At 36.3% G+C, this 12,238-nt stretch overlaps 1 protein-coding gene across 1 annotated transcript; it reads right to left on the reverse strand.

Annotated features, from left to right (window-relative positions):
• Window positions 1-222: 222 nt before the first annotated feature.
• Window positions 223-785, reverse strand: LOC125094340 (transcription and mRNA export factor ENY2-like). The gene is made up of 2 exons (XM_047719948.1): window positions 726-785; window positions 223-628 (listed from the first exon to the last, which is right to left on the reverse strand). Exons 1-2 carry the CDS (start codon window positions 729-731, stop codon window positions 329-331), a joined length of 306 nt encoding a protein of 101 aa, XP_047575904.1. The 5' UTR covers window positions 732-785; the 3' UTR covers window positions 223-328.
• Window positions 786-12,238: the final 11,453 nt, after the last annotated feature.

Genomic DNA, 12,238 nt, shown 5'->3' on the forward strand with positions numbered 1-12,238 from the left:
TTGAAATCTTAGCAGGTTCCCTGCTAAGCGGAGAGCCCGATGCGGGGCTTGATCCCGATCCCAGGACCCTGGGATCATGACCCGAGCCGAAGGCAGAGGCTTTAACCCACTGAGCCACCCAGGTGCCCCCCCCCCTTTTTTTTTCTCATTCATGAGATATTTATTAAAATAACACATTTAGGGGAAATCAATACAATGTATACATCATTACTGAAAACTGTATACCATCATACAAAAAAGGATTTTATTTTGGGAAATCGATTCCTAATTTATGGCAAGTTTTTACTTTCAGAAATAAAACCACAAAACAACACAATCTAATTCAATCTTAAAGGCTGGCATGCTGAGCAAGGAATGTTCTTATTCTTTGTAGGAGCTCCTTCTTTACACTGTCAGGTACCAGGGCTCTGCCTTTTGGTGTGATTTCAGCCACCAAGTCATCAACAGTAACGTGTTCTAGTCCTTTTTCTTTAATTACCTCTTTACAGTGTGCCTTCAACTGGTCCTTCCAGCCACATTTAATTAATTTAGCTCTCAGCAACTCTTTGAGGCGTTCTCTTTCTCCGGTTTCTATCAACTTTTGGTTAATCGCTGCTCTCATCTGCGCATCTTTGTTCATCTTGCTAACCTGAACATCAACATGTATTTTCAGATACAGAACACATACAAAGCATTTTCTTCTAATCTTCCAGGTAAGCATCCCAACACATTTAACATTCTATCAACACCATCACCGCGGGCGAGGGCCGTCCCTTCCCAGCGACGAAATGACCCTTGCGCTGACGCAAGATTGCGCTGACGCTGGATTGAAATTAATGATTATTGGCTTTGTCACCTTGGGAAAAGTATTTACTCTTTTTAATTGCAAAAGATAATAATGCATCTCTCCTCTGCTTATCATCCTTAATCTGTTTCAGGGAAACAGGGCTTGCTGCTAGTGTCTTTATGGAAAACATTTTCTTCTTCCTCAGGCATTCCATTGCTTGATTTCTCTAGCAAAATTCATCCTAAAAGTAAAGTGCTTTTACAAAAACAAATAAAAAAGTAAATTGTATGACAAAAACAGGATGTCTTGGTTTCCACTTTAGTAGAGGAAGCAGAGGCCATGTCACCAGCTAGACCCTAAGACCTGGCCTTTACTGCTCACCCCCTTGTACTCACTATCCCTTGTCTTAAAATCTTCTATAAGCTCTTCATTCTAGCTTACCTCTTAACTCAGGAAATGAAATGTGAAACCACCCATCAGGTGATGGCTTTTACCCTGACAAGACCTCCTCAAGGGCCCAGAACACTCAGAGCTATTGAGCTAAAGCCCTGTCTCCTGCCTGTGCAGATGGGCCAGGGAGTGAGCCCCTGAAATGACCAACAATTGTCTTTATCTCCTATAGTACTAAAATCTCTGCCGAGCCTCAGACTCATTTGCATAACATACAATCAGGCATGTTTCCTTAAGGCCCATGTGTGACGTTATGCCCTACCTCAGCATATAATACAAGGCTTCCCTATCTAAATATTCATCCTAACCCTGAACAAAAGGAACTCACTCACCCTCTCCAGAGAGTCACAGCTTTGGAAGTCATTCCCTATGATCTTATTTGTTACAAATAAATGTTTCCCTTGGGCAGCTACTCAATTTGCTAAGGAACAAACTCACTTTGGTTCAATTGCAGGAAAAGTGAGGCTAGAGTAAGTCCAATAGCAGGAAAGTTTATTCAGGGTCTCAGGTTCTAGGGAACCTTAAATTATGCTTTTGTTTAGCACCTCCATCTTCCAGATGAACAAGTAGAAGACTTGATGTAAATACTGAAATCTAGGATGCCTGGGTGTTGCAGTCAGTTAAGCCTCCAGCTCTTGGTTTCAACTCAGGTCATGACCTCCAGGTTGTGGGATCAAGACCCATATGAAGCTCTATGCTCAGCATGGAGCCTACCTGAGACTTTCTCTCTCTCTCCCTCTCTCTCTTTATCTTTCAAATAAATAAATAAATCTTTAAATAAATAATAAACAAATAAATACTGATATCTATGAATTCTTAGCTAAGTCTGTGAATAGGAAAACAAATCAAGAGATGAAGGACTTACAAGTTGGACAACTTCAAAATGTCTAAACTATCGAAAAAAATATATATATATGCCTAAGATTAAGGAATTGTAAATCAAATGAGTAAAATATCTAGGACCCTGTAAACATATTCAAGTCCACTAACTTTCCTTTCAGTAGAAGCTTAATCAATGTAAATCCAATTACAGATTAGCTAGGCTCTTTCTATGCCTTTGGCAGTCATTTCAATACTGGAGTCTTGATGTTACTATAACAAATGCCAATATTTACATCACATTCTTACATTAAACTGTGGCTAGAAAGCATCTTTAGGGTCTTTGGCTTGAGATGAGAAGAGACAGAGGAATTAAATTATTTTTCATTTTCAGTAAATATATTCAGAGCACTGAAGAGTCAAAAGTTTGTTATGGGGGCGCCTGGGTGGCTCAGTGGGTTAAGCTGCTGCCTTCGGCTCAGGTCATGATCTCAGGGTCCTGGGATCGAGCCCCGCATCGGACTCTCTGCTCAGCAGGGAGCCTGCTTCCTCTTCTCTCTCTGCCTGCCTCTCTGCCTACTTGTGATCTCTCTCTGTCAGATAAATAAATAAAGTCTTTAAAAAACATTTAAAAAAAAAGTTTGTTATGGATTGGGAGAGTTAAAGTTTGAAGATAGGAAAATGGCAGGTATTGGGGGGGAGGTGAAGTGCAACAGGAAAGTAAGGAGTATGTAATACAGATGTAAGTAGTATTGTGGGTTTTTAGCATTTATGAACAGAGGTGGCTCATAGATGAATAAATGGATAAAAATGCTAAGATTTCTAATTTTTGACTTATATCTTTATACTGTGGTCATTTAAAATTTTGGTAGAAATGCCCTTATAAGATATATCTCCATATTTCTGTATTTCTGAAACTTATTTCTCTCACACCAAGATTCCTGGGGGTCCACAATGAGAACATTTTATTAACTGTGAAAGCATTACAGCATTGTGGATAATGCCACAGAATCAAAATCTTGTTCAATTGGCAAAGGAAAGAAGCCATTGAATAGGTACCAAATCAAGTCTTTAAGGTATCACATGAAACCAACTGAAATAATTAATTTTTTTTAATATGATGATATTTTCCAGTGTCTTGGTATTTTTCTTTTTCCTTTTATTCTTTATTTTTAACATCTGAATCTAATTTATATCATACAGACTAAAACCATGCAAAGCTTGAGTGCAAGAATTTATTTTCAGGGGTGCCTGGCTGGCTTAGTCAGTAGAACACATGACTCTTGATCTCAGGATTGTAGATTCAAGCCCCACATTGGGTGTAGAGATTACTTAAAAAAAAATGTATTTTCAAAATAAATAAGAGTCTGATAAATAATTGAAAGAATACATTGATATTTGCTTTAGTTTCTTTCTAGAACACATTCAATTGGTGCCTAACTAAAACAATCACTCTTGGATTATAAAACTTGAAAGTTTATGAGATAATAGGTTTGTACATCTCTAGGTTTTTTTGGAACTGGAAAGACAAAAAAATATTAACCATATTATTGTTTTTTTTTAATTCATCCATTATAAAAATATTTTTTAAGGAATTAAAATATTCCAGATTCTATGGTGAATAGTAGAGATTAAATAACAAACAAAACAGTTACTGTCCTGGTATAAATTTTTTGCCTGATCAAAGCATCAAGATGAAGGTATTGTGACAATAAATCATAGAATATTAAAGAAGTGGGGAAGCAAGCATGCATAATTTATCCAACAATGGGGGAAAAAAAAGGCAACCAAAATTCTAGGTAAAACAGAAGAAAATAAATTGCATGATGAATATGAAGCAAACTGTAATACAGTATGATATCTAAATATTATGGAATGGAGAGAGCATTTTCCATATAGCAGGTGATCAATAACTCTTTGATGAATGAAAAAATTCATCCATATAATAAAAAAAAATGTACTTCACCTGCATTTTAGACTCACTCTTTTTGAGTAGCACAAGAACTGTAAAATTACAATCATTCAAACACTATGTACCAAACATATAATTTGTTCTACACTAACAATATTTATATAGTACAAGCATTATAGGTAGTGTTCAATGTAAAAACTTTTGAATGAACTTTCAAAAATAGCATGGAAGATAAACTTTGAGAATGCACATATGATCTGTCTTGAAAATGTTAAACTTGGGGTACCTGGGTGGCTTAGTCAGTTGGGTGTTCGACTCCTGATTTCAGCTCACGTCATGATCTCAGGGTAGTGAGATTAAGCCCCATGCCGGGTTCCGTGCTGGACCTGCAGTCTGCTTGGGAATTCTCTCTCTCCCTTTCCTACCCCCCTGGCTCCCCAACTCTCACCCCACTCTCTTATGCATGTACACACACACACACTCTCTCTCTCTGTATCTAGGGAAAGAAAAAAAAAAAAGAAAAAGAAAAAATTAAACTTTCTAGGCCAAGACCTAATTAATTTCTATCCCAACTACTTGTGTATATATAAATATGTAAGTGACAAAACAGAGAAAGACAATTCATATGTTTCACTTATTTGTGGAACATAAGGAATAACATGGAGGGTATTAGGAGAAGAAAGGGAAAAATGAAGGAGGGATATCAGAGTGGGAGATCAACCATGAGAAACTATGGACTCTGGGAATCAAACTGAGGGTTTTAGAGAGAAAGGGTTGGGGAGATGGGTGAGCCCTGTGATGGGTATTAGGAGGGCATGTATTGCATGGAGCACTGGGTGGTATATGCAAACAATGAATCATGGAACACTACATTAAAAACAAATGGTGTACTGTATGGTGACTAACATAACAGAATGAAAAAAAAATTTAAAAAAATCAAAAAATAAATATATAAGTGACAGGGTTTAAGAATTGGAAGTGGGGAGTGTGAAGAACTGAATAGGTATTAAAATATTCAGCTTACAAATTTAACTTATAGTTTTAAACATAAAAATTTGAAAAAAATCACTTTATATTTGATGATCATTTTACCAAAGAGAGGTACTGATTTTAAAATACATATTTAAATAATTTCAATAAAATAAAAGTGAATTGTAGAAATTTCAGAAAATACAGAAGTAACAGAAAAAAATATATAAAAAATCACTTTGTAATCCCCTAAATCAAATATTACTATTGCTAATGTTTGATTTTATTTTCTAATAGTTAAGCATATAAACATATTTGGCTCCAAAACTTGTAATTGTGCTAGCATATTTTTTTTTCCAGTTTCAAACTTACATCAAATATTACCTCAAAATAGAGGGAGGAGGAGCAAGATGGTAGGGGAGTAGGAGACCTTAATTTCATCTGGTCCCAGTAATTCAGCTAGATAATTATCAAATCATTCTGAACACCTACAAACTCAACAGGAGACTGAAGAAAAAAAAAAAATAGCAGCAATTCTATGAACAGAAAAATAACCACTTTCTGGAAGGTTCGATGTGTGGAGAAGTAAATCCAAGGTGATATTTGGGAAGACAGACCACTGTGGGGGGACAGAGCCTCCGTCAGCTGGCTACCAGCAAGTGATAGAGCAGTGGAGCATAAAATCAGAAATTGTAGAAGTCTTCTCCACTGAGGGACATTCTCCAGTGGCTAAGTGGAATAGTGGAACCCTCACTGGGACAGTGTGGTCTCAGGACCCTCAGGGCCACAGAAAGACCAGGGATGCTGATGTGTGGCTGAGTGTGGCTCAGCTCCTAATATCAAAGTAAGGAAACCAGCTGCAAAGATGGATCCAAGGAGTGGGCTCTCAGTTCAGGGTTTCCATAAACCATGATCCATGGCACAGTTGGGCCACTATTCTTCCAGCAGGTACCCAACAAGCAGCAGATCCAGGGAGATTCCCCTTCTGCCCCCAGGAGGAGTAGGTTGGAAGCACACTGCAAAAATCTGCTGGGTTTGGAAACTCCAATCAGGGTCATGTGCCAAGGATAGAAATGCTCCATCACAGGGAAGGTGAGCATGACCAGGAGAATAGGAGTGATTGACTGCTTTCCTCTGAAGGCTCACAGAAGAGTGGGGCCCCAAGATCTCAGCTCCTCCAGGGCCAGAGATTGGAAGCCCACCATTTTCATTCTCATTATCTAAAGCTGTATGGAAAGCTTTTAGGGAACAAAAGCTACCAAGAGCAAACCTGAGCAGATTACTTAGCCTGGCCCCTGGCAAGGGCGGAACAATTCTGCCTCGAGCAAAGACCTTTGAGAATCACAGCAATAGGCCCCTACTCCAGAAAATCAGCAAGAACATTCAGCCAAGACCAAGTTTACCAATCAATGAGAACTGCAGAACTCTAGCACTAGGAAAATGTAGCACATAGAATTCATGGCTTTTCCCCATGAATCTTTAGTCTTTCAAAGTTTTTGTTCTTTAATTTTCTTTATTTTTTTTTTCTTTTTCTACTTTTTTTGGGAATTTTTCTTCTTTCCTTTTTCAACCAATATCTTATCAATTCCTTTTTTAAAAATATCATTTTTTTAAAATTTTTGTTTTTACACACACACATATATATATATGTATGTATACATATATATGTGTATATATATATATTTTTTTTTTCTTTCTTTAAAATTTTGGGATACATTTTCTTCTAACAGACCAAAATATACTTTAAATCTAGTGTATGGCATTGTTCTAATTTCCTGCCTGATCACATTCTCTCTCTTTTTCTTTTAAAATTTTTTTACTTTCTTTTTTAACCAACTTCTTATCAATTCCTTTTTAAAAATCTTTTTAAATTTTCATCTTTCCAGTCATATTCCATTCCTTCATCGTATTTATCCTTATTTTTGTATATCTATGTTTTTCTTTCTTTAAAATTTTGGGAAGCAGCTTCTTCTAACAGATTAAACTACATCCAAAATCTCCTGTTGGCTCTGTTTTATTCACCAGCCTGATCATTCTTTGCCCCCCCCCCCCTTTCTTTTCTCCCTGGTTTTTCGTGCATATTTTTCTGGAGTTCTTGTTACTGTTTTAGCATTTTGTTCTCTTATTCATCTGTTCTTCTCTGGACAAAATGACAAAATAGAAAAACTAATCTCAAAAAAAAAAAAAAAAAAAAGAACAAGAAGCAGTACTGATGACCAGGGACCTATCAATATGGACATTAGTAAGATGTCAGACTAGAGTTCAGGGTGACTAGATGGGCTCGAGTAAATCATAGAAGATACTAGAGAATCCCTTTCTGGACAAGTAAAAGAACTAAAATCTAACTAAATCAAAATCAAAAAGGCTATTAATGGGGTGCAATATAAAATGGAGGCTTTAATGGCTAGGATAAATGAGGCAGAAGAGAGAATTGGTGATGTAGAAGACCAAATGATGGAGAACAAAGAAGCTGGTAAACAGAGATATAAACAACTACTGGAACACAAGGAAAGAGTTTGAGAGATAAGAGATACCATAAGACAAAACAATATTAGAATATTTGGGGCCCCAGAAGAAAAAGAAAGAGAGAGGTGGCAGAAAGTATATTGAAGCAAATTATAAAGGAGAACTTCCTTAATTTGGGGAAGGAAACAAGCATCAAAATCTAAGAGGCACAGAGAACACCTATCAAAAAAAAAAAAAAAAGGCAACATTCTGACATTGCATAGTAAAACTTACAAGTCTCAGAGACAAAGAGAAAATCCTGAAGCAGTTCAGAAGAAGAGATGTATAACCTACAATAGTAAAAACATTAGATTGACAGCAGACCTATCCACAGAGACCTGGCAGGCCAGAAAGGACTGACATGATATATTCAGAGCACTAAATGAGATAAATTTGCAGCCAAGAAGACTATAATCTGCTAGGCTGCCATTTACAATAGAAGAAATGATAAAAATGTTCTAGGACAAACAAAAACTGAAAGAATTTGCAAACACCAAAACAGCCCTACAAGAAATGTTGAAAGGAGTTCTCTAAGCAAAGAAAGAGCCTAAAAGTAACATAAACTCTAAAGGAACAGAGATAATAAACAGTAATAGTCACCTTCCAGGCAATACAATGGAACTAAATTCATATCTGTCAATAGTACTCTGAATGTAAGGGGGCTAAATGCCCCAATCAAAAGACACAGGGTATCAGAATGGATAAAAAAGGAAAACCCATCAATATGTTCTCTTCAAGAAACTTATTTTAGACCCAAAGACACCTCCAGATTGAAAGTGAGGGGGTGGAAAACAATTTACCATGTTAATGGACATCAAAGGAAAGCTGGGATGGCAATCCTTATATCAGACAAATTAGATTTTAAGCACAAGACTACAATAAGAGATGATTATCATACTTAAAGTGTCTATCCAACAAGAAGATCTAACAGTTTTAAATATTTATGCCCCTAACATTTGAGCAGCCAATTATATAAACCAATTAATAACAAAATTTAAAAAAATACATTAATAGTAATACAATAATATTAGGGGACTTTAACATCCCCTTCACTGAAATGGACAGATCATCTAAGGAAAAGATCAACAACGAAATAAAGGCTTTAAATGACACACTGGACCAGATGGACATCACAGATATATTCAGAAATTTCCACCCCAAAGCAACAGAATATCTATTCTCTTGTGCACAAGGAACATTCACCAGAATAGATCACATCCTGGGTCACAAATCAAGTCTCAACCAATACAAAAGATTGGGATCATTCCCTGCATATTTTTGGACCACAGTGCTTTGAAACTAGAACTCAATCACAAGAGGAAAGTTGGAAAGACCTCAAATACATGGAGGCTAAAGAGCATCTTCTAATGAATGGATGTGTCAACCAGGAAATTAAAGAGGAGTTTAAAAAAATCATGGAAACAAATAAAAATGAAAACAAAACTGTTCAAAATCTTTGGGATACACCAAAGGTGGTCCTAAGAGGAAAGTATATAGCAATGCAAGCCTTTCTCAAGAAACAAAAAAAGATCTCAAATACACAGCTTAATCCGACATCTAAAGGGGCTAGAGAAAGAGCAGCAAATACAGCCTAAACCAAACAGAAGAGAAATAATAAAGATCAGAGTAGAAATCAATGAAATAGTAACCAAAAGAACAGTAGAAAAGATCAACAAAACTAGGAGCTGGTTCTTTGAAAGAATTAATAAGGTTGATAAACACCTGGCCAGACTTATGAAAAAGAAAAGAGAAAGGACCCAAAGTAATAAAATAATGAATGAAAGAAGAGACATCACAACCAACATCAAAGAAATACAAACAATTATAAGAACATATTATGAGCAAGTATACACCAGCAAATTAGACAATCTGAAAGAAATGGATGCATTCCTAGAGACTTATAAACTGCCAAAACCAAACCAGGAAGAAATAGAAAACCTGAACAGACCCATAACCAGTAAGGAAATTGAAGCAGTAATCATAAATCTCCCAACATACAAGAGCCCAGGGCCAGATGACTACCCAAGGGAATTCTACCAAACATTTAAAGAATTAATACCTATTCTCCTGAAACTGTTCCAAAAAATAGAAATGGAAGGAAAACCTCCAAACTCATTTTATGAAGCCAGCATCACCTTGATCCCAAAACTAGACAAAAAGACCCCATCAAAAAGGAGAATCACAGACCAATATCCCTGATGAACATATATGCAAAAATTCTCACCAAAATACTAGCCAATAGGATCCAACAGTATGTTAAAAGTATTATTCATCATGACAAAGTGGGATTTATTCCCAGGCTGCAAGTTTGGGGTCAACATCTGCAAATCAATCAATGAACAAGAAACATAGTATACTTTCAATAGATTCAGAAAAAAACATTTGGCAAAGTACACCATCCTTTCTTAATTAAAACTCTTCACAGTGTAAGGATAGAGGGTACAACCTCAATATCATAAAAGCCATCCAAGAAAAACCCACAGTGAATATCAATCTCAATGGGGAAAAACTGGAAGCTTTTCTTCTAAGGTCAGGAACATGGCAGGGATGTCCATCATCGCCACTGTTATTTTCAATAGTACTAGGAGTCCTAGCCTCAGCAATCAGACAACAAGAAGAAATAAAAAGAATCTGAATAAGCAAAGAAGAGGTGAAACTCTTACTCTTCACAGATGATATGATACTTTATGTGGAAAACCCAAGAGACTCCACCCCAAAACTGCTAGAACTCACACAGGAACTCAGGAAAGTGTCAGGTTATAAAATCAATGCACAGAAATCAGTTGCATGTCTGCACACCAAACAACAAGACAGAAGAAAGAGAAATTAAGGAATTGATTCCATTTACAATTGCACCCAAAACATAAGATACCTAGGAATAAATCTACCCAAAAAGGCAAAGAATCTATACTCAGAAAACTATAGGATACTCATGAAAGAAATTGAGGGAGACACAAAGAAATGGAAAAACTTTCCATGCTCATGGATTGGAAGAACAAATATTGTGAAAATGTTCATGCTACCTAGAGCAATCTACACATTTAATGCAATCCTTATCAAAATACCATCAACTTTTTTCAAAGAAATGGAACAAATAATCCTAAAATTTATATGGAACCAGAAAAGACCCTAAATAGCCATAGGAAAGTTGAAAAAGAAAAGCAAAGCTGGTGGTATTGCATTTCTGGACATCAAGCTCTATTACAAAGCTATAATCATCAAGATAGTATGTTAATGGCACAAAACAGAACATAGATCAGTGGAACAGAATAGAGAGCGTAGAAATGGACCCTCAACTCTGTGGTCAAGTAATCTTTGACAAAGTAGGAAAGAATGTCCAATGGGGGGGAAAATAGTCTCTTTAACAAAGGGTGTTGGGAAAACAGGACAACACATGCAGAAGAATGAAACTGGACCATTTTCTTATACCATACACAAAAATAGACTCAAAATGGATGAAAGACCTCAACGTGAGACAGGAATCCATCAAAATCCTTGAGGAAAACACACGTGAAACCTCTTTCACCTCAACCACAACAACTTCTTCCTAGGAACATTGCCAAAGGCAAGGGAAACAAGGGCAAAAACGAACTGTTAGGACTTGATCAAGCTAAAACACCTTTGAACAGCAAAGGAAATGGTCAACAAAACCAAAAGACAACCAACAGAATGGGAGAAGATATTTGGAAATGACATATCAAATAAAGGGCTAGTATTCAAAATCTATAAAGAACTTATCAAACTTAACACCCAAAGTACAAATAATCCAATTAAGAAATGGACAGAAAACATGAACAGACATTTCTGCAAAGAAGAGATCCAAGTGGACAACAGACACATGAAAAAGTGCTCAACATCATTAGGCATCAGAGAAATACAAGTCAATACCTCAATGAGATACCACCTCACACGAGTCAGAATGACTGAAATTAACAAGTCAGGAAATTACAGATGTTGGTGAGGATGCAAAAAATCGGGAATCTTCCTACACTGTTGGTGGGAATGCAAGCTGGTATAGCCATTCTGAAGACAGTAGGGAGGGTCCTCAAAAAATTGAAAATAGAGCTACCATATGACCAAGCAATTGCACTACTGGGTATTTACCCCAAAGATATAAAAGTAGTGATCTGAAGGGGCATGTACACCCCAATGTTTATAGCAGCAATGTCCACAATAGTCAAACCATGGAAAGAGCCCAGATGTCCATCAACAGATGAATGGTTAAAGATGATGTGGTGTATATATAATATGGGATATTATGTAACCATCAAAAATGTGAAATGTTGCCATTTGCAAAGATGTGGATGGAACTAGAGGGTATTACACTAAGTGTAATAAGTCAATCAGAGAAAAAAAATATATCACATGATCTCACTGATATGAGGAGTTTGAGAATCAAGACAGAGGATCATAGGGTAAGGGAGAGAAAAATGAAACGAGACAAAACCAGAGAGGAAGACAAACTTTAAGAGACTCTTAACCTCAGAAAACAAACTGAGTTTTTGGAGGGGAGTGGTGGGAGGATTGGACTGGGTGATGGACATTGGGGAGGGTATGTCCTATGGTAAGTACTGTGAATTGTGTAAAATTGATGAATCAGACCTATAACCCTGAAACAAATAATGCAATATATGCTAATTTTTAATTAAAAAAATTACCTGAAAAGATTTTCCTCATTTTCAGATATTTTGCATTTTAATGGCAACTTAACATTATTTTATGATATGGGAAAATGTATTTAACTATTGCTCTTTTGAACAATAATTATTTTATCATTCATTCTACATAAATCAGCATACTAGTGTCCATTATTATCA

This window comes from Lutra lutra, chromosome 2, assembly GCF_902655055.1.
Source record: "Lutra lutra chromosome 2, mLutLut1.2, whole genome shotgun sequence".
Lineage (NCBI taxonomy): Eukaryota > Metazoa > Chordata > Mammalia > Carnivora > Mustelidae > Lutra > Lutra lutra.